The sequence below is a fragment of the Durio zibethinus genome, chromosome 2, assembly GCF_047325235.1.
Source record: "Durio zibethinus cultivar Kanyao isolate XHJ-2024 chromosome 2, ASM4732523v1, whole genome shotgun sequence".
Taxonomy (NCBI): domain Eukaryota; kingdom Viridiplantae; phylum Streptophyta; class Magnoliopsida; order Malvales; family Malvaceae; genus Durio; species Durio zibethinus.
In genome coordinates, this window is record NC_143163.1 from 39,817,284 (window position 1) to 39,837,443 (window position 20,160).

General features: G+C 35.8%; 3 protein-coding genes and 1 pseudogene across 5 annotated transcripts; all 4 read left to right on the forward strand.

Annotated features, from left to right (window-relative positions):
• The first annotated feature begins 998 nt into the window (after window positions 1-998).
• LOC111318430 (Helicase protein with RING/U-box domain-containing protein) lies at window positions 999-9,834 on the forward strand. 2 transcript variants are annotated; one of them, XM_022921296.2, is made up of 16 exons: window positions 999-1,168; window positions 1,391-1,489; window positions 1,603-2,717; window positions 3,031-3,153; window positions 3,237-3,310; window positions 4,101-4,164; window positions 4,866-5,012; window positions 5,160-5,245; window positions 5,900-5,969; window positions 6,876-7,004; window positions 7,308-7,538; window positions 8,308-8,412; window positions 8,501-8,653; window positions 9,249-9,337; window positions 9,419-9,499; window positions 9,597-9,834. In XM_022921296.2, exons 1-16 carry the CDS (start codon window positions 1,123-1,125, stop codon window positions 9,667-9,669), a joined length of 2,685 nt encoding a protein of 894 aa, XP_022777031.1. In that variant the 5' UTR covers window positions 999-1,122; the 3' UTR covers window positions 9,670-9,834. The 2 variants fall into 2 exon arrangements, with proteins under 2 accessions (XP_022777031.1, XP_022777032.1); XM_022921297.2 differs by lacking the exon at window positions 6,876-7,004.
• Window positions 9,835-10,460: 626 nt separating this feature from the next.
• On the forward strand, window positions 10,461-14,529 carry LOC111318431 (L-ascorbate oxidase homolog). Of its 2 annotated transcripts, none has more exons than XM_022921300.2 (8): window positions 10,461-10,846; window positions 10,941-11,050; window positions 11,534-11,804; window positions 12,327-12,429; window positions 12,513-12,858; window positions 13,141-13,506; window positions 13,703-13,781; window positions 14,027-14,529. In XM_022921300.2, exons 1-8 carry the CDS (start codon window positions 10,703-10,705, stop codon window positions 14,243-14,245), a joined length of 1,638 nt encoding a protein of 545 aa, XP_022777035.1. In that variant the 5' UTR covers window positions 10,461-10,702; the 3' UTR covers window positions 14,246-14,529. The 2 variants fall into 2 exon arrangements, with proteins under 2 accessions (XP_022777035.1, XP_022777034.1); XM_022921299.2 differs by having other exon boundaries at window positions 10,565-10,846; window positions 10,941-11,110.
• A 394-nt stretch (window positions 14,530-14,923) lies between these two features.
• Window positions 14,924-16,127, forward strand: LOC111317770 (uncharacterized; annotated as a pseudogene).
• A 1,460-nt stretch (window positions 16,128-17,587) lies between these two features.
• On the forward strand, window positions 17,588-19,284 carry LOC111318433 (putative membrane metalloprotease ARASP2, chloroplastic). Its single transcript, XM_022921301.2, has one exon. It carries the CDS (start codon window positions 17,724-17,726, stop codon window positions 19,065-19,067), a length of 1,344 nt encoding a protein of 447 aa, XP_022777036.1. The 5' UTR covers window positions 17,588-17,723; the 3' UTR covers window positions 19,068-19,284.
• The last annotated feature ends 876 nt before the right edge of the window (window positions 19,285-20,160 follow it).

Sequence of the window (20,160 nt, forward strand, 5' to 3'; positions counted from 1 at the left end):
CTAGATTTTGCTGGTCAGATGAGAGTCAAGTCAGCTCATCTGCGAAATAGATTATACCGCGCTATGTATTGTTGTATTCTAGAGAATTTAAAATGGACCTCTAGAATTGCCCAATTTTTTTTTATTATTATAATCTTACAATTAATTAATTATAATAAAAAATTATGTAAAAGTTTATCACTTGTGTGGTTTTTACATTAATTTTATATAATTTTAAATTGTGATTGGTTAATTATAATGCAGTAATTGTAAGTGATATACTTATAATTTTTATCAAGATATTAACTTAATTAAAATATTATTTTTATATAATTAAATTGTAATTTGTATTAAAAATAATATTTTTATAAATATTATACTAAATTAAATTTGTTAAATTAATTTTGAATCAAGTTATTTTGAATGCTGATTACACATATATTGAGTCGAAATCAGATACAAAAAATAATAATTTAATATTGTGCTTAGATGAAATCAAATAAACTATTATTAAAAAGTAAAAAATTCACCTCTTCGTTGAGATCGTTAAGGTTGATTAGGTTTCATCTAATATTATTGTTAAAAGTAATTATCGCATTCAAAAGTTATTTTTATACGAATATAAAGCTAAACAACAAAAAATTTGCTTCTCAATTTGAAAGTTTGATTTTCTAATTCAAGCAAAAAAAATTAAAAAAAAAATTTTAAAAAAATTTACGATAAAAAAATACATTTGGAATAAAATTATTTTATTTATATTTTAATATTATATATATTTTTTAACATTTTAATTATTAATGACATTTTATTTTTACGATAATATCAAATACTTCAAAGTTTTAATCATTTTTTTATCATAATTTTTAAACTCTTTTTTATCCCAAAACTTTTTCAATCGAATGGTAACGCTAAACTAAAACCTAGTACTAAACTGTCCCGCCGTGTGGTAACTGTTCCAACAGCAGACCACGTTCACCCCAATCGCTTTATATAGAATGACAAAAAAATAAAAAAAAAATAAAAATAAAAATAGAGATCAAATTTCCCGTCTTGGCCAAAAGAAAAAGAGTTTAAATTTCGGGATTGACTCCAGTCAGATCTTCCCCTCGAATTTGCACTTTCACGTTCACTGCAAATCGCGAAATGAATCTTCGATCGCGTAAAAGGATCTCCAATCCCTCTAACAATGGTAAAGCAATTGCGCTCCACTTTTCTTTTTCCATGGTTATTGTTTTCGGGGAAACTCTCTGCCCTTTCTTACTTTACTAATTTCCTCTTTCTTTTTTCTTTTGAAAACTTTGGTGAAGATAAAATTTCGAACACTTAAATTTAATTTTTAGGGTTTTCCGATTAATTTTGCTTTCCAACGCTTACTATTATTGTTTGAAATTTTGGTTAAATTTTGAAACAGAAGAACACAGTGATAGCTCTGACAAAGGCGATGATTTTATCCAGTTGGACGATCTTTCTGACGTAGAAATCTATGTGCCTCCTTCCGACTCTGATCAAGGTACTTACTTTGCTCCGATAATCATATAAGAAATCTATTTCCATTTTTGTTGTTTTTAGATTTATTAGTATTTGTGAATATGCGAAAAACCGAGTTCATGGTTCTTGCTGTAGGAGAAGGGGAGATTTTGGACTTAAATCAAAAACCAATGACAGCCACTGCCGTCTCTCATTTGACACGTGCTCCCATCACCATTTCTGATTTTGCTGAGCCTTCACCAAACAGAGCCAACGGTGAACAGAAATCGAGTGAGCAAAATGAATTCCATTGCGACATTTATGTGTCAAACAGAAAAAAGAGAAATAATGTAAAAAAGAAGAAGAAGAAGACAAGGGCCGGGCCACCGTTGAGGTGGGAAGATTGGGAACAAGAGCATGAGAAATGGATTGATGACAATTTGACGGCAGATATTGATTTGGATCAACAGAATGCAGTAATAGCTGAGACTTTTGAGGCATCATCCGAGTTAATTATTCCTTTGTTGAGGTACCAAAAGGAATGGTTGGCCTGGGCTCTGAAACAGGAAGACTCTGCTACCAAAGGGGGAATCCTTGCAGATGAGATGGGGATGGGGAAGACCATTCAAGCAATAGCGCTTGTCCTTGCCAAACGGGAAATCCTTCATGCAATTGAACCCGATGGATCATTGCTGACCCCAGGTTCATCAACAGATTTGGCCATGATTAAAGGCACCCTTGTTATTTGTCCTGTGGTCGCTGTGAGTCAGTGGGTAAGTGAAATTGATCGGTTTACTTCAAGGGGAAGCACCAAGGTACTGGTTTACCATGGCGCCAATAGAGGGAAAAATATCAAACATTTCTTAGACTATGATTTTGTGATAACAACATATTCTATTGTTGAGGCTGAGTATAGGAAATACATGATGCCTCCAAAGGAGAAATGCCCATACTGTGGGAAGTCATTTCATCAAAAGAAGCTCTCAGTTCACTTGAAATATTACTGTGGGCCTGATGCTGTTAAAACAGAAAAGCAGTCTAAGCAAGAGAGGAAGAAATTGAAATCTATGTTTAAGTCAGATAGAGAACATACTGGTAATTATGAGACTGATAAAAGAAAGGGGGGTAGCAAGAAGAAATCGAAGCACATTGAGGAAGACAAAGGCATAGACTTTGAGTTTGATGAAACTTTTGCAGGCATAGAACATAGCATGCCTCAGGGAAAATCACTTCTCCACTCTGTGAAGTGGGAACGTATTATCTTGGACGAGGTGTGTTCACTTGAGCCATGGAGATAGATTCTGTCTAAAATTAAACTACACAATCATTATAGCATAATTATCTATAAATTAGGAATATATTCAATCTTTTTCTTCATTGGCTCACTAGATTTTGTGTAACATTTTGGAATCAAATAATAGGAGTTTCATCTCAAGATTAATAATCTACATGAATTCCTCATAAAATGTGTTAGACCTTTCTTCCACTGTTGACACCAATTTTAGCTTTCTATAAAGGGAAGAGAAACATAATTATAGCATGAATATTGTTAATTAACAACTATGTTTAATTTTTCCAACATAGGCTCATTTTGTGAAAGATAGACGTTGTAATACTGCAAAGGCTGTTCTTACTTTGGAGTCCTTATACAAATGGGCTCTGAGTGGCACTCCACTTCAGAACCGTGTTGGAGAACTATACTCTTTGGTAAGTACCATTTGTCTAGAAATTGAATTGTAATGTCAAGTTTCTGTTTTGAGCCTAATATGTTTTCTATTGCATTTCCACAGGTTCGCTTCTTGCAAATAGTTCCATACTCCTATTACTTGTGCAAAGATTGTGATTGCAGAACTCTTGATTACAGGTATGGTTGAGATTGAATTCTGAATGTGTTCTTGTTCTGGTTGATTCTGGGTGAATTTCACTGCAAGTCACCAAAGTTATAGCCAATTCCCATTTGGGTCATAGATTTTCAATTTGTACCAATCAAATCACCTAACTTAAAACTTGTATCATAACTGGTCACTCTGTCGATGGCTGCTAAAATTCATTTATGGAATGTTGATGTGGCATCCATGCCAATGCAATGTGGGTCAAGTTGAACCCTTCGTTTTTGTTTTTTTTTTTTTATCTTCTTTATTTCTCTTGAATATTCATACTTTTTCTCCTTTTCTTTTATTTTTAATCATTTTTCTTTTTCTTTTTTTGGCTTTGTCAATTAAATTATTAAAGGGAAGAAAATTTTGGCTAAATATGTAGGCTTGATTATCCCTTATTTGTTCTTCTAACATGTAGCTTCTCTAAAGCCACTGTCTATGATAAAAATTTATATATATGCATATGGTATATTTTCTAAATTTAAACCATAGAGGTTGATTTTCATTGTTCTTCTAAACATGGTCCTTTTGGAAGTTGCTAGTCTATTTTTACATACAGTTTCTTTGTGGCATTTCACAGTCAGTTTAGATACCTGCAGAGGTAGGCCAATGTATGTGATTTTCATGTATAATGTCTCCTTGTTGATGCATCTTAGATAGCAGTGCCATTTTGGTTAGCTTGTATTTTTTCCCTGATGCAATTTTACTTTTGCAACCCAGACTGCTTTTCATTTGATTTTTACTTACAATGTTGTGAATCTGATGATACTTGTGCAGTTCATCAACACAATGTTCAAACTGCCCCCATAATTCTGTGAGGCACTTTTGTTGGTGGAATAAGGTGACTTCTGTGATTCTTTACATTTTCTTTTTTCTTTTTTGTTGGATAAATCATCCAAAGAAGTAGGCAAGCCTACTAAGGCCTCGTTTAGCATTGTTGTTGAAAGTAGCTTTTGCATTCAAAATCTGTTTTGGCCCAAACACAAGGCTAAATATATAAAAAAAAAAAACAACATTTCAGTTTAAGAGCTTTTTTTTTTAACCCATATCAAATATCTCCTTAAGAGGTGTTTTTGCAATGAAAAAGTGCAATTTGGGATAAAAAATTACTTTATTATCCCTGTATTTATAATATTTTATTATTTTATATATATCTTTTTAGACATTTTAATTACTCACAGCACTTTTTCATAGCAATACACAACACTTAAAATTTCTAACCCACTTTTCTCACTATATTTTTTAAACACTCTTTTCAACCCAAACCTTTTTTTAACCGTAACAGCAATGCTAACCTAGCCCTAAATAATGAACAGGCTGCATGTAGCAGTATAACAAGTAAAAACCAACAAGCACAACATCAGCAAAAATAAGCCAACTTGCTAAACAAACATGTTATCTTCTAATCCCCAATTCTGTGCCATCATCCTGTAAATTCTGTCCCCTGCAATCTGAATGTTTACATTTTCATTAGTGTTGGCCCTGATAATATTTTACAGGCATTTTTATTCTGAAATGTCTTTTACATTTTTACTCTGTTAGTATGTGGCTACGCCAATACAACAATATGGAAATGGTGAGATTGGAAAAAGAGCTATGATATTGCTAAAGCACAAAATTTTGAAAAACATTGTCCTAAGACGTACCAAGAAAGGCAGGGCTGCTGATCTTGCTCTTCCCCCTAGAATTGTAAGTGCTCTTGATACATATGTTTGCTTACAGGTGCAGATGCACATGCATATGCACAAATACACACAAATGCACATGTATATGATGGAGTTCTGCTAGTTCTTAAAATTCCTGATATGCTTCTGCTGCCAATACCCTCTTCTGCAGATTTCTTTAAGGCGGGACACCATGGATATTAAAGAAACTGACTACTATGAATCCTTGTACAGTGAAAGTCAGGCACAATTTAACACGTAGGTTTCCTTGTAACTCTTTTAACTTTTGATCATTGAATTGATTGATAGTAGTACCTACAGAAGTACTTTTTCCAGAACTCTTGGTTCAAAAATAGATATTGATTTCTCAGAAATACTTGAAATGTTGTTCAAAAGAAAAGATAAAGGAATCCTAACTGCTCATAGCACCACTGAGCTTTGTTGTCTACTAATTTATTCTGTCTCTAGGGGGTGAGGGGAGGGATACTATTAGTTAGGATTTGTTGGATCATTAATTGTAACAAGCTAGCTTTTTACTGAACCATTGTTTGTCCATTTTAGATCATTCGGTGCCTTATGTTTTGATAGGGGTTTTTTGTTTGGACTTGGATGCTTAATTTGCCTTGAATTTGACTATTTTGTTATGGTACCATCTATCTATTGAGGATATTGGCCATTGCCATTCAATTGCCCATCACATCAAAATCGGGGCTGTTCATTTATTTATTAATGATCTGAAAAATCTAGTTCAAGCTACTCTTTTGTTGTCTTAGGTGTTTAAGCATTGAAGCATGGCTCTTGTTTTATGGTATTATATTTTGCTATTTTCGTTTGGATATTTGGCTAGTAACTTGGAGAAGATGCAGATTCTTTGTTAGAAATGGCTGTAGTTATTCTGCCTCATCTTTGCAGATATGTTCAAGCAGGAACCGTAATGAACAACTATGCTCACATTTTTGACCTCCTCACACGCTTGCGGCAGGTCAGCATATCTGTATCACTTCAATAGATGAAACATTCTTATACTCGGTTTATTTTCAATTTAATTTTTATTGTGTTAATGAAACAGTTAGTATATTGAATCTGATAGTCTAATAAAATTTACATTGTACAGAATGATATGAAAGGGTTATACTCATATAAGTTGATCCTCTCTCTCATGCTCACACATGCAAGAACATATTTTTGACTCAATAGGCCTTTAAAATTCTTTTGAATCATTAAATGTCTTGATAATAAATTGCATATTCTTCAGTTGATAGCATTTTTTTATCTTTTTGCTTGATTATTTACTTGTTCATGAATCCTATTTGTTTGTATTCCAAACTTTATAAGGTGTTGTAATTCTTGTTGGTATTGCCTTCTAAATTTCAGTATGTGTAGTTGTAGCTTAAATATGACTTAATCTTTAAAAGATAGTAGGGAGATATGATGCTTGATATGCATTGCTCTGTATCTTTTTTTTATTGTGAAGGAGTGATATAATATCAATGACGTTTTTGAAGGAGATGTTCTCACCCCGTCAAGGAGTGATACTATCAAAAGGGGTGGTGGAGGATCACTGCTAGGTAGGATCCCTTGGTTCCTGTTTGGCACATCGGGGAGCCCATCCCACTGCACCAGACCTCTAGTGGATAAAAGGGGGTCCAGTGTGGGGTGCACTTCCCTGTTGTTCCAAATGTGCACTTAGTACCAAGCTGGTGGTCGTATCACTGTTAGCTGTATCACTTCTATCACCTGTATCACCCCTTTGTATCACCCATAGCTAACATCTCCTGGAGAATATGACCTCTTTTGAAGAAAATGAAAGGGGAAATGGAAGACAAAGTCGAAATTTGTTTACTGATCTTTTCAATTGATGTTTATAATATCTTGTGCAACATTGTAGGCTGTTGATCACCCTTACCTTGTGGTATATTCGAGTACTACACAAAGAGCTGGAAACATAATAAACTGTGATAAGAATAATGATGAACAAGCATGTGGCATTTGCCATGAGCCTGCAGAAGATCCAGTGGTGGGTTAACCTTTGTGTTTTTTCTTTTTAGTATTTTCAGCCTTTAGTTCTTATTGGCATTAAAATCATGTTACTTTTACAGCACTAATCGACCTATCCATGGTCATGTTTGAGCAAGTCATAAGAATGAGAAGTCAGTGAAGGGATAAGAATAAAATAATTGCTACAAATTGATTCTATTGTATCCCAACGATTTGTACACTCTCCATCTATGTGATAAGAATATCCAATTAAGTGGGAAAGTTTGCAGAATATTTATCTTTCCTTACTTTTGATTTGAAATTTCTGGTTTAATTGTTTCAGGTTACTGCATGTTCACATGTCTTCTGCAAGGCTTGTCTGATTGATTTTTCTGCCTCCTTGGGACAAGTCTCATGCCCATCATGCTCGAGATTACTTACTGTTGATCTGACTACTAATGCAGATGCCGTAGGGCAGTCTAGCAGAACAACACTGAAGGGGTTTAAACCCTCAAGTATTCTAAACAGAATACAACTAAATGATTTTCAGACGAGCACAAAAATAGAGGCTTTGGTATGTCTTATTGGGATTCTTGAACTGCTAAAAGAAGTTGTTAGACAGTTTTGAAGGGGATACTGTCTCTACTATATATGGCTCAACCATCAGTTTGCATTATGTAGAAGAGTTGTTAATGGCTATTATATCTCTCTCATTTACATTTCTTGGCATGACTTTACTGTCTGGTTAAGCAGAAACTTCTTATTAACGTGGTAAAAAAAAATTGACAGCCTTTCAAAAGTTGATTTGGAGTTCCCATTTGGCTTGTCCTTTTGATATAGGAAATTCTTCTGCAAATTCTGATGATTGGCAGTGGCTTTATGTCTAAACTATGTTTTCTTCGAAGTTGCATAGCTGATGTTTTGAACATCAATCTGGTCTGTCTTGTCATGCTTCAGTAGTTCTATATATCACTTCTTAGTTCACACTACTTTTAGAAATTAGAAGTAACTGGCTTTCTTATGTCAAGATAAATGGATGATAACAATTTGAAAGATAAATGAAAGGAATAGGTAATACTATATTCAATGGCATGTTTGATGCATAGTAGTAAAGTGTCTTGGTCTGATCCTATAAACTGATTTAAGACACTGTTTCAAACTTTAGAAGACATGCAGTATTATTATTGCTGTTGTTATTTACAGTTTATTGTTATTAATCTTTATTGTGACTATGATCATTACTATGAGTGGACAGCAAATTTGCCTGTATTGCATGGCATATCCATATTGTTTATTGTTCTATGTCTTGGTTCTCTATGCTAACAGAGTTTGCATGGTTTTAGAGGGAAGAAATCAGATTCATGGTGGAAAGAGATGGTTCTGCCAAAGCAATTGTTTTCAGCCAATTCACTTCTTTCTTGGATCTCATAAATTACTCCCTCCATCAGGTTTCTAAAATAAGAAAGAAAAAAACTCTATTTTAGTTCTTCTGCTAGTGAAAAAGATTACAGTATAATACAATGGCCTGTTTTGCAGTCCGGCATAAACTGTGTTCAACTAGTAGGGAGTATGTCCATGGCTGCAAGAGACTATGCTATCAAGAGATTTACTGAAGATCCTGATTGCAAGATATTTCTCATGAGTCTGAAAGCTGGAGGTGTTGCTCTCAATCTCACAGTTGCATCACATGTAAGCTATATCTAATCTTATGGTCATTCAGTTTAGTCTCGGGTATTTGTTGGGATCCATTTGCAAATATGATTTATGCCATCGCCTTTTATCCTTTTTTCGTTTTCTTGAATATGGTCTAAAATGAATACTAGGTAGTGTTGCTTGAAATTCTGTTAAGTTACTTAGGCTTCTTTTTATAAATGCTTTTGTTTTTTGACAAAAAATGAATGGAAAGACAAAAGAAAGAAAAAATGCAATAGATGAAAGTAAAAGCATTTACCAAATGGTCTCTTTATAAATTATATCATCTCAAATCTTCATGGTAATATCCTTTGTTCCATACAAGTAATCTTACTTACACCATCTATGAACAAGAAAATTGACTAGGGCACTTTTCTGTCAAAATTTATTTGACAATCAGATGTCTTTGTTATTTGAATTATTTAAAATGGGTCATTTTCTGCTTTATTTTCTTCTGGAGATATGTATGTTGTTTCTCTCATTAACTGGGAAAAAAGAGAAAGGCAGGGCGGTGGGGTTTGGTTTGGAAATTTGTATTCCTTTGTAACATTTTCTATGTTCTTAACATGGCATCATCTTTGAACCTGTTTAGGTTTTCTTGATGGACCCTTGGTGGAACCCAGCTGTGGAGCGCCAAGCACAAGATAGAATTCACCGTATAGGCCAATGTAAACCAATAAGGTTGCGCTTCTCCCTTTTCATCCTTAAAGATCCTAACAAATATTTGTCTAAGTGGGACTAATGCATCCATCTGCGATATAGGGTTGTGAGATTTGTTATTGAGAACACAATAGAGGAGAGGATTTTAAAGCTGCAAGAAAAGAAGGAATTAGTATTTGAAGGGTATGAATTATTTTTATTGTAAAACCAGCTTTACTTTCTCAATATACAACATTTTGGTCAATTTGATGAATGCTGGAGTGCCTTTTTATGTTTTTAGGACTGTGGGTGGCTCCTCAGAGGCTCTAGGAAAACTGACTGAGGCGGACATGAGATTTCTATTTGTCACTTGAGTTGGGTTGTCCCTAAAAGTAAGCAATGTTCTTTTGTTACGGTTGTAAACATCCAACTCCTTGTTTCTGTGTTGGACTTGCATGGCACTTGGGTTTGTTTTACTTTTGGAATTAACTGGCGAATTCGATAAGTGCCATAAGTAGTTGATCTCAATAATTGCCGAATTTTTGGGTTTGTTTTACTAACCAAATTCACATGCATTCTCTCTCTCTCTCTAGAGGATGCATTCTGCCTCTCTTTAAGAAAAAAAAAAGAACTCATACATTAATCATAACTTCATAAAACATTTAATCAATTACCTTTATACTGTTTGTGAGGAAACAAAATATCCGACTGGCAAAATAATTTATCAAGGTATAACTCCCACATTCAAATCAAATAGTGGAGCGTTGCATGGTTGCAATTTGCAAGGTTTGTTCGGTCAGCGAGACTATATTGAGAGTAGTGTTTTCTTTTGACCTGGACAAGTATAAACCACGCCTGGAAAGAATTTCTCCCAGCTATTTACTGGTTAAAGCAGGTATAAATTAAATCAGGCAAATTCGGTTTTTATTCATTTCCTTTAGTTAGGCCCCGCATGTTAGTAAAGAAACAGACGAGGTCAAGGGAAGCGGTATTGAAATGAGGACACATTTTTTTCTTTAATTAAGATAACATTACTGCAGCTGCGCAGAAGCAGTACAGCTCATGTGCAGTCAGTGGTTTCTGCTTAGAAAAAAAAGGGTCGTTAACTCATTTTGACTCATCAGATAGCATCTTTGACAGGACTGGGCTCTGTACCAAGTATTTCATTGCAAGAATCCTTTCAACTCTATCCTCTCTATCCCCACCGACAAATCCTCCAGCTCTAAAGCAAAAGATAAAAGAGAACAACTAAAGTAAAAGAGTAATAGATGCTCGTAGATAAAATAAATAAAAGAGGAAGCAGGCACACAGATTGGGAGTGTTCTTTTCCTGCCAATTTCAAATATCCCATTTTCTCAATTCTTCTCAAAATCCCCCTGGACTTGTTGGAAAGGGAATTAAAAAAAAATGGGAGATTATAAGGGAGTAAGAGTCTGCTGTTTTATGTTGGTGATGCTGCTTGTGAGCTGCACCAATGGAGAAGACCCATACAGGTTCTATACTTGGAATGTCACCTATGGTGATATCTATCCTCTTGGAGTGAAACAACAGGTTCCTTATTACTTTTTCTTGTTAATTTCCATTTCTCAAATTTATTGGTCTGATAGAAATGCTGAAGTTCGGATATATGTACATGTTATGGCAGGGGATATTGATAAACGGCCAATTTCCGGGGCCGCAAATTGAATCAGTGACCAACGAGAACTTGATCGTTAATGTTTTCAATAGCTTGGATCAACCCTTTCTAGTCTCTTGGTTGGTTCCTAGATCTATTTTATTATCTGTAAGCAATGTTGCACTGCACAACAGCCAACGGTGCGGCTTGTCCCTTTGTTTTTTTTTTTCCAATCCTCTGTCGTAAATCTCTCTAAAAGAAGGGATATAAGTAGTAATTAATTACACTGACTACTTACATGCATGCAAAAGGTGCATTTCTATTTACTGATGTGTCGTGGTATTGTTATTGGGGAAAACTACACACTTTTAAGGCTTTATTCTGACAAATTAGCCCATGGAGTTGGGTTGGACCATTATTCAGCCTGGCCCAGTTCATGATTGTTTTCTCATATAGTAATGCTCTTATTTTGTTCTTTTCATCTGCCTATATTGAATCGTGTGTGAATGGGAACAGAAAGTAGATGCTTACGACTTTTGTGATTATTTGGTGAACCATGACTGTAACACAGTTTGAACTGTAAGATTGAACTTGGTGGTTGATACCCTATAATTATTGTCCAGGAATGGCGTGCAACAAAGAAGAAATTCATGGCAGGACGGAGTAGACGGTACCAACTGCCCCATCCCTCCTGGGGGGAACTTCACCTACACCCTTCAGGTGAAGGATCAGATTGGCAGCTACTTTTACTTTCCATCGCTTGCCTTACATAAGGCTGCAGGAGGATATGGTGGCTTCAGGATTTTTAGCCGCTCTGTTATTCCTGTCCCTTTCCCCCCTCCTGCCGCTGATTACACTATTTTGGCAGGTGACTGGTACAAGAAAAGCCACACCGTGAGTTTAAATTCTATTGCTCTTTCGCTACTTCAAATTGTACATTAGTAACTAGTCTAGCAAGAAGGTGCACAAATTATAAAAAAAGGGTTAATTACACATTTAATTTTTGAATTATGACCAAAATTCTCAATTTGGTATCTAAGCTTTTAAAAAACTCACGAACTTTACTTCCGTTCATCAATTTTCTCAAGAAACTAGTATCATTAATCAAACAAATGACATGTAAAAAAAACCCAATAAAACACGCCAAGTGTCTCAAAATGCCATGTCAAAAGACCATATATTGTAATTTTGTTGGATGTTTTAGACATGCGGTTTACTTGACTAACAATGTTTAATTTCGTGTGCAAATTGAATTAATAGATAAAAGCAAAGCTTGATACTGATTATGAATTTTTAAATTATAAGTATCAAATTGAGAATTTGATTATAATTCGGATATCAAAAGTATAATTATAGAAGAACATAAAAGATGCATGTCGTATTTATCAGCTCGTTGCTTTGCTTCGAACTCTACAGGACTTGAAAGCAATTTTAGATAGCGGTAAGGATCTTCCCTTCCCCGATGGCCTACTTATCAATGGTCGTGGTGCAAATGGATATACATTCTTCGTTGATCAAGGTAAGCAATCATAACAACTTCATTAAGTTTCAGATTTGTGCTGGTCCTGGAACTTATAGAATGATTCTCTAAATTGTGAACAGGCAAGACATGCAGGTTTCGCATATCCAATGTTGGGATTACAACATCCATTAATTTCAGAATCCAGGGGCACAAGTTGCTGTTAGTAGAGGTTGAAGGAACTCACACGCTACAGAACACTTATGATTCCCTTGATATTCACTTGGGGCAGTCCTACTCTGTGTTGGTTACTGCTAATCAACCGGCCAAAGATTACTACATTGTTGCCTCAACCCGTTTCACCTCCAAGGTGCTCGCCACAACTGCAATTCTTCATTATAGTAACTCAGCGGGAACCGTTTCCGGTCCTTCTCCTGGAGGACCAACTACTCAAATTGATTGGTCTCTTGAACAAGCCCGATCAATCAGGTATTTTACCAATTCCAGTTCTTTTTCTTTTCAACAATTGCATTACATCCAGGCAATACAGCAATGGAGTTGTTAGTCTCTGTCTCACAGGTAATTCCTCTTTTGCTATTGAGTTCCTTGGCTGCATATGGCAAAATTATCCTTTCTTCTGGAGACAGTATTATTATACTTAACCATATGATCTCTTCAGTTTTGGTAGTACAACAAGTTCATCTATTGAATACTTGTTTATGCTAATCAGAAGTTCTCTCATCAATTTTCTTATGCTATATATCAAACTAGGCGGAATCTCACAGCTAGTGGACCAAGACCTAATCCACAAGGCTCATACCACTATGGACTGATCAACACCACGCATACAATTAGACTAGCAAGCTCTGCTTTTATTATCAATGGTAAGAAGAGGTATGCTGTCAATAGTGTTTCCTTCATCCCAGCTGACACCCCACTTAAACTTGCCGACTACTTCAACATCTCTGGAGTATTTTCCCTTGGAAGCATTCCAGATGGTCCAACTGGAGGTGGCCCCCACCTCCAAACTTCTATCCTGGCTGCTGGTTTTAGAGGTTATGCCGAGATTGTTTTTGAGAATCCAGAAGACACTGTGCAATCGTGGCACATTGACGGTCACAACTTCTTTGTTGTGGGGTATGTGTTTTTTTAGCTCAGTAATCGTAATTTTGCATAATTGAACTGCTGATTTTACTCCATCCATGTAATGGGCTTATTTTCTGAGTGTTACACGTACTGAGATTCTATAAGCAAACTTGTTTTGGAATGTTCCGAGGGCTAAAATCATCTTTATATTCCAGACCTGTAAACGTTTACATTTTGGGTGTTGCAGGATGGATGGGGGGCAGTGGACGCCTGCAAGCAGGTTAACTTACAACTTGAGAGACACAATTTCCCGTTGCACTGTTCAGGTAAAGTAACAATGTAAAATTAACTTTTGAAAATATGTAAACTGTACTTGTTTTTTATTTTCCGTGACTCTGAAAATAGAATTGGAAAATCATCCATCAGTTTCTTATTGCTATAAATATTAACAACCACTGTTTACTTTTTTCCCTTTCACCTAAGGCTCCAAGATAAGACACACATAGTTTTGCTGTAAAAGAGTATTCTCAAGTTGTACCATTCTTGACCTGATCATGTAAACTAAACACAGGTGTATCCAAAGTCATGGACCGCAGTTTACATGCCTCTGGATAACGTAGGGATGTGGAACGTAAGGTCTGAGAACTGGGCTCGGCAATACCTGGGCCAGCAATTCTATCTCCGCGTATTCTCCGCTGCAAATTCATGGAGGGATGAAAATCCAATCCCCAGGAATGCTCTTCTATGCGGTCGGGCGGTAGGGCGACGCTACCGAAGCAAAAATGATTAAGAGACTGTCAAACTCATGAGTGGGCAGTAGGTTGACCCGAGGAGAAGATGTCTGCAGACTATACTGTTAACAGTGCTCTAATAATTGCTTAAGGCTTAACTCCAGCCATGTTCCTTTATTCTTTACTTTGTTTTAATAGATTGTATGTTGTCATTAGAGAAATGACTATCTTTTTCTTATGTGAATTTAAAACAACCTAGAGTTCTAATCAAAACGTTTGTTATGTTTGTACATAATTTATAAATTCATTTATAATATATTAGAAAAATATGATTTTTTATTGATTCAACATTAAATTGAATGAGTCAAATGTTGAACTATATATACCTAAAACGTTAAATGGGTTATGATATATATAGCCGTGAATAAAGTCACGACATATGGATGGAGTAATTAAGTAGAAAAAAAGGATGGTTATGAGTTTCAATGAGGACTCTGCAATTGCGTTGTTAGAAGTTAATTTCCGCACCCAATTCGAATAACTAAGTAGGGACTACATTAGAGGCGGCGAGGCGGAGTTGACTACCTTTATAGTAACAAGTTGCTCTCTAAATATAATTAAGATCGATTGGATATGCATGCAGAGGCGATCATCGGTCAATCGGCTAGAAGCAACCTGCTGCATTATATCCAAATTCAAGTGCAAGTAGTCCGTCCTCGTGGACTTTGGTAGTTTTTAATGTTACCGCCACTACCCTAACGCCTCCAACGCGTCACATTAACATAAACATGCACCGATGCATACCAATTAATAGCAATGCCTGCGGATCAATATCAACGCTATATATATTTATGTATATATAACCTCCCTTGTTAAACAAGCAAGAGCAAGCTGGGGATCTGATCAGCTACCAGACGTACCAAAAAGAAAGAAATTAAGAAACAACAACAACAAAAATGGCCTTGCCTATCTCTGCAAAATGCTTTGCTTTCATTCTCCTCTTTTTCTACATTGTGCTTCATATTAGCACAATTGCTGTTGCTGAAGACAAGCTCGACGAAGCTAGATTTCAAGGTGACGATTGTCGATGGGGTCGAAGGCATTGTGCTGGCCACTTTGGTGGTTATGGCCCTTCATTTGGTGGTGGACGCGGAGGCTTTGGTGAGGGTAGAGGTGTTGGACTTGGAGGAGGTGGAGGCCTTGGTGGGGGTGGAGGTGGTTCAGGTCATGGCGGGGGATTTGGTGCAGGAGGTGGAGTAGGAGTTAGTGTTCAGGGTGGCAGGAGTTTTGGTAGTGGTGGTGGTGGAGGTGGAGGTGTTGAGAATGGTTCAGGCCAAGTTGGAGGTTTTGGAGTTAGTGGTGGTGTGGGTGGTGGAGCTACAGGAAAGGTGGTAGCGGTGGAGGAGGAAGAGGTGGAGGTGGGGTTGGTAGTGGTTTAGGCCATGGTGGGGGCTTTGGAGTTGGAGGTGGTGTAGGTGGCGGAATTAGTGGTGCGGCTGGAGGTGGAGGGGGTGAAAAAGGTAGGGGTGGTGTAGGTGGAGGCTCCGATCATGGAGGTGGATTTGGAGCAAGTGAGGGCATAAAGAGGTGGAGCTAATGGTGGTGTTGGTGGCGAGGAAAGAGGAGGAGGAGGTGGGAGTGGTGTTGGTTGAGGCTCTGGACATGGAGGTGGATTTGGAGCAGGTGGAGGCATAAAAGGTGGAGCTAATGGTGCTGGTGGTGGAAGTGGTGGCAATAGAGGATCCGGTGGTGAGGTAAACGGTAGTCGAGGAGTAAGTAATGTTGGTGGTGGAGTTGGAGTTGGAATTGGAATAGGTATCGGAGTTAGGGTTGGTGCTGTTGAGAACAGTGACTCAAATTTCATAACTGATTTATTTGAGATTGGTTAGATATTATTTTATGGATAAAAAAATTTACAGAAGAAGAATTTTAAGAAAAAATAAATTCTTAATAAATAAGTTTGATTTGTAGAAAAAAAATTTTAAAAGTAAAAAGATTTTTAATAAGCAAGTTTGTATACTTATAAATAAGTTAAATCTTTATACGGTTATGTACACAAAAAAGATGTAAAAAAATTATAAGGTTTTATGGAATAGACTACATCTTATAGGTGTGTATGTTTGTGAGTGGATTAAAGGAAATTGAAAGGGTCCAATAGATATGGATGCATGAGAGTATATGGATTTGTATTTATTTAGATTGAGAATACTTAATAGGACTAAAAAAGATTAAGAGTATCTATGAATATTGATGTAACTAATATGATTTATTGTATATTTGTAATTCTTTACAGCTAGTGAATCTTTTTTTTCATCTGTAAACACAGATCGGTTGATCGAACTATGTTAAATTGTTGTCTCTTATATGATTGATTGATTGTTTGATTTCGCTTCTGCTAATGTGATTGGATTGAAACTTTTTGTCTAACAAGTGATATCAGAGCTGTGGTGATTCTTAATAAATTGTATCAAAGCATGATTCGAGGTAAGAAAAGAGGTAAGCCCATAGGAGCTTGATTCAAAAAAAGAATTCGAGTTCATATTTCGAGGATTAAAGATTGGCTTGCATGAAATGTGAAGATACACAAGAGAAGATAATTGTGAGACTTTCATTATAAGTAGAACCAAATATGTCTAGCATGAAGACAGATTATTTGATGTAATTTAAGTCAATGTGAAGATTGTTGAAAATAATGACTCAAATCTTATAATAGATTTGTTTGGAATTGACTAGATATTACTTGATGGATAAAAAGACTTGTAAAAAAAGAATTTTTAGAGAAAAGAGATTCTTAATAAGCAAATTTGATTTACGAAAAATAATTTTAAGAGAAAAAATATTTTTAATAGGTAAATTTGTATAAATAGGTAAAGTTTTTACAGAGTTATGTATGAGAAAAAAATATAAGAGAGTTGTAAGATTTTATGTATGAGAAAAAAATTATTAGAGATTCACATTTTATAAGTGTGTATATTTGTAAATGGACTAAAGAAAACTAAAATAATCAACATAGATATATGAGCATGATTGTATATGAGTTTATGTTTATTTGAATTGAAAATACTCAATAAGACGAAAGAAGATTGAGAGTAATAGATATTGATGTGACTGATATAATTTATTTTATGTTTGTAAAAAAAATCATCCAAGTTTTAATATGAATAATTAAGATTTAAAATTTGATAATTTCCTTATTAAAAAGGCATTTATTTAATAAACCAATGGACCAAAGCAAAGTTTTAGTATTTAATGGCTGTAAAATTTTAAATTTTAAATAACAAATTTAAATATCAAATAATTAAATCTTAAAAGCAAGCAAAGAAAAAAAAAACTGCAACGGGAACAATAAAAATAACAATAGTGATTCATCATTGGGAAAACGAGAGGGTGGCATTTAGGCTCAGTAAGTGGGGGCTTTCCCCTCCACACAGACCCAAACCCAACAACTAGGAATTATCCTACTCTACTCTGCTTCTCTTTTTTGCCACACGATATTTTCTTCACTTAATCCCAACTCTTCTTTGAGCCCAAGAAACCATGGTCATTACCTTCTCTCCTTGTGCTTGTCCACCTTCTTCTTCCTCCTCCTCTTATTTCCTTAACAGATTATCCAATTCGAGGTCACCTTACTTGGATTTCCCGTTAAGGTCCAGAACCCACCTCTTCAAATCTCGTTCTTCGTCTTTTTCTGACTCTTCTTCCTCCTCAAGCAAGACCAAGTTTTTGTATCCTCCTGCCAAAAGGGTTGATTTCAGGTCATGTGCTCTTCCTGGATTTGATTTTGGGAGTGTTGAATCTGTGTTGGAAGCAGCTGGCGTCTTGACTGCCATCATTGTTGTTCATGAGAGCGGTCACTTCCTCGCTGCTTCTCTCCAGGGAATCCATGTAAGTAAATTTGCTGTTGGTTTTGGTCCAATTTTAGCAAAGTTCAATGCCAACAATGTAGAATATTCTGTTAGAGCTTTCCCATTAGGTGGATTTGTGGGGTTCCCTGATAATGATCCGGACAGTGATATTCCTGATGACGATGAGAATTTGCTTAAGAACAGACCCATTTTAGATAGGGTTGTCGTCATTTCGGCTGGTGTTGTCGCCAATATCATTTTTGCCTACGCAATAATATTCACTCAAGTCTTGACAGTTGGGTTACCAGTGCAAGAGGCATTCTCCGGGGTTCTTGTTCCTGAGGTTAGAACCTTTTCAGCTGCTTCCAGGGATGGCCTTCTTCCCGGTGATGTCATCCTTGCTATTAATGGTATTGAATTGCCAAAAACTGGGCCTCTTGTAGTTTCTCAAGTCGTTGATATTATAAAGAAAAATCCTAAAAGAAATGTGTTCCTCAAGGTTGAGAGGGGAAAGCAGGATTTTGAAATTGGGGTCACTCCAGACGAAAATCTCGATGGAACAGGAAAAATTGGAGTTCAATTATCACCAAATGTGAGAATAACTAAATTGAGACCAAATAATATCCTTCAGGCCTTAAATTATGCTGGAAAAGAATTCGGGGGTCTCTTATATAATGTTTTGGATAGCTTGAAGCAGACTTTTATGAATTTCTCACAATCAGCTAGCAAAGTTTCAGGTCCTGTAGCTATTATCGCTGTTGGTGCTGAAGTTGCAAGGTCAACTGTGGATGGGCTTTATGAGTTTGCAGCTCTCCTAAATCTTAATCTTGCAGTCATAAACCTTCTCCCTTTACCTGCTCTGGATGGGGGTTCACTGGCCCTGATACTTTTAGAAGCAGCTAGAGGCGGAAGGAAGCTTCCTCTAGAATTGGAGCAGCGGATTATGTCATCTGGTATCATGTTTGTTATACTCCTCGGGTTGTTTCTTATTATCAGAGACACACTTAACCTTGAGTTCATTAAAGATATGTTATGATTATCAATGCTTTTGAAGTTTGGATGCAATGTGGATTGAAAAGACCTTGTTAAAAAGATGGAATCAGATGATTTCAATGCATGCCTATAATGTCTCGTAAAGAAGATGAATTGGTTTATAAGATGCTTGCGTAATACTTGCTTCCGCAAAAGATGCTATATTGCAGGTTCTTGTAATTTCTTGGTCTTATTTAATTCCATCCAAATTTCTATATTCCTCATACTGTTGTAAACTAAAAATTCTTTGAAGATAGTAACGATAGAGAATGGGTAATGGACTTCAATACCTTGTTTCAGCAAATGATAATTCATGATAATGTTGACATTTTCTAATATAATTTCATGTTATGAGTAGGAATTCTGTCTTGAATTGACATCTTGTATGTGCTGTTGCCTGCTGGTCATTTGAGTTCAAGAAGAAAGATATGCCCATGTTTTCACCAACTTCCTTTTATGCCATTTCTTTTCTTAAAAACTTTTTAAATTCATTGAATACTATCAGTTCATATAACCTATCAATTGTCCACCTTGCTGTCTTTGTTGGAGCAAGTTTCCCCAAATTCCGAGGAAGGATAGAAATTTGATGCTTATCATTGGAAGCCATTTAAGTTGCAATGGGAGTATGTATTTATAAGTTTTCGGTTACTAATGGGAGAATTGGTGCATGCTGTTGAAAGGCAAGTATGGTGGAGTATTTAGAAACTTTCGGCTGGTAATGGGAGAATTGATAGATACTGTTGAAAGACAAGTATGCTGGGAACTTGAAATTTGAGGGGTCACAATGAAAAGAGGTAGTAATCTATTTGGATGAATTACAATTGATGACCTTTTTGTGGTAATCATGAAATTAATTTCTTTTTCTGTTTTATGATTTCCATCAACTCTGATAGAGAGGACTTAGTGCAGCTTATTTCTTTCTTTTTTATTTTTTATTTTTCAATTTCCACCTTCTGCATTGATAAAAAGACTAGAAAAAGGTGATACTTTACCTGAAGTTCTACAATTGATGCAATAAAGCTTGTATTAGTGCAAGAAAGTAGATTCTAACATATAGGATGAGAGCCACGAAGATTCAAATGCAGCAGTTATATAAT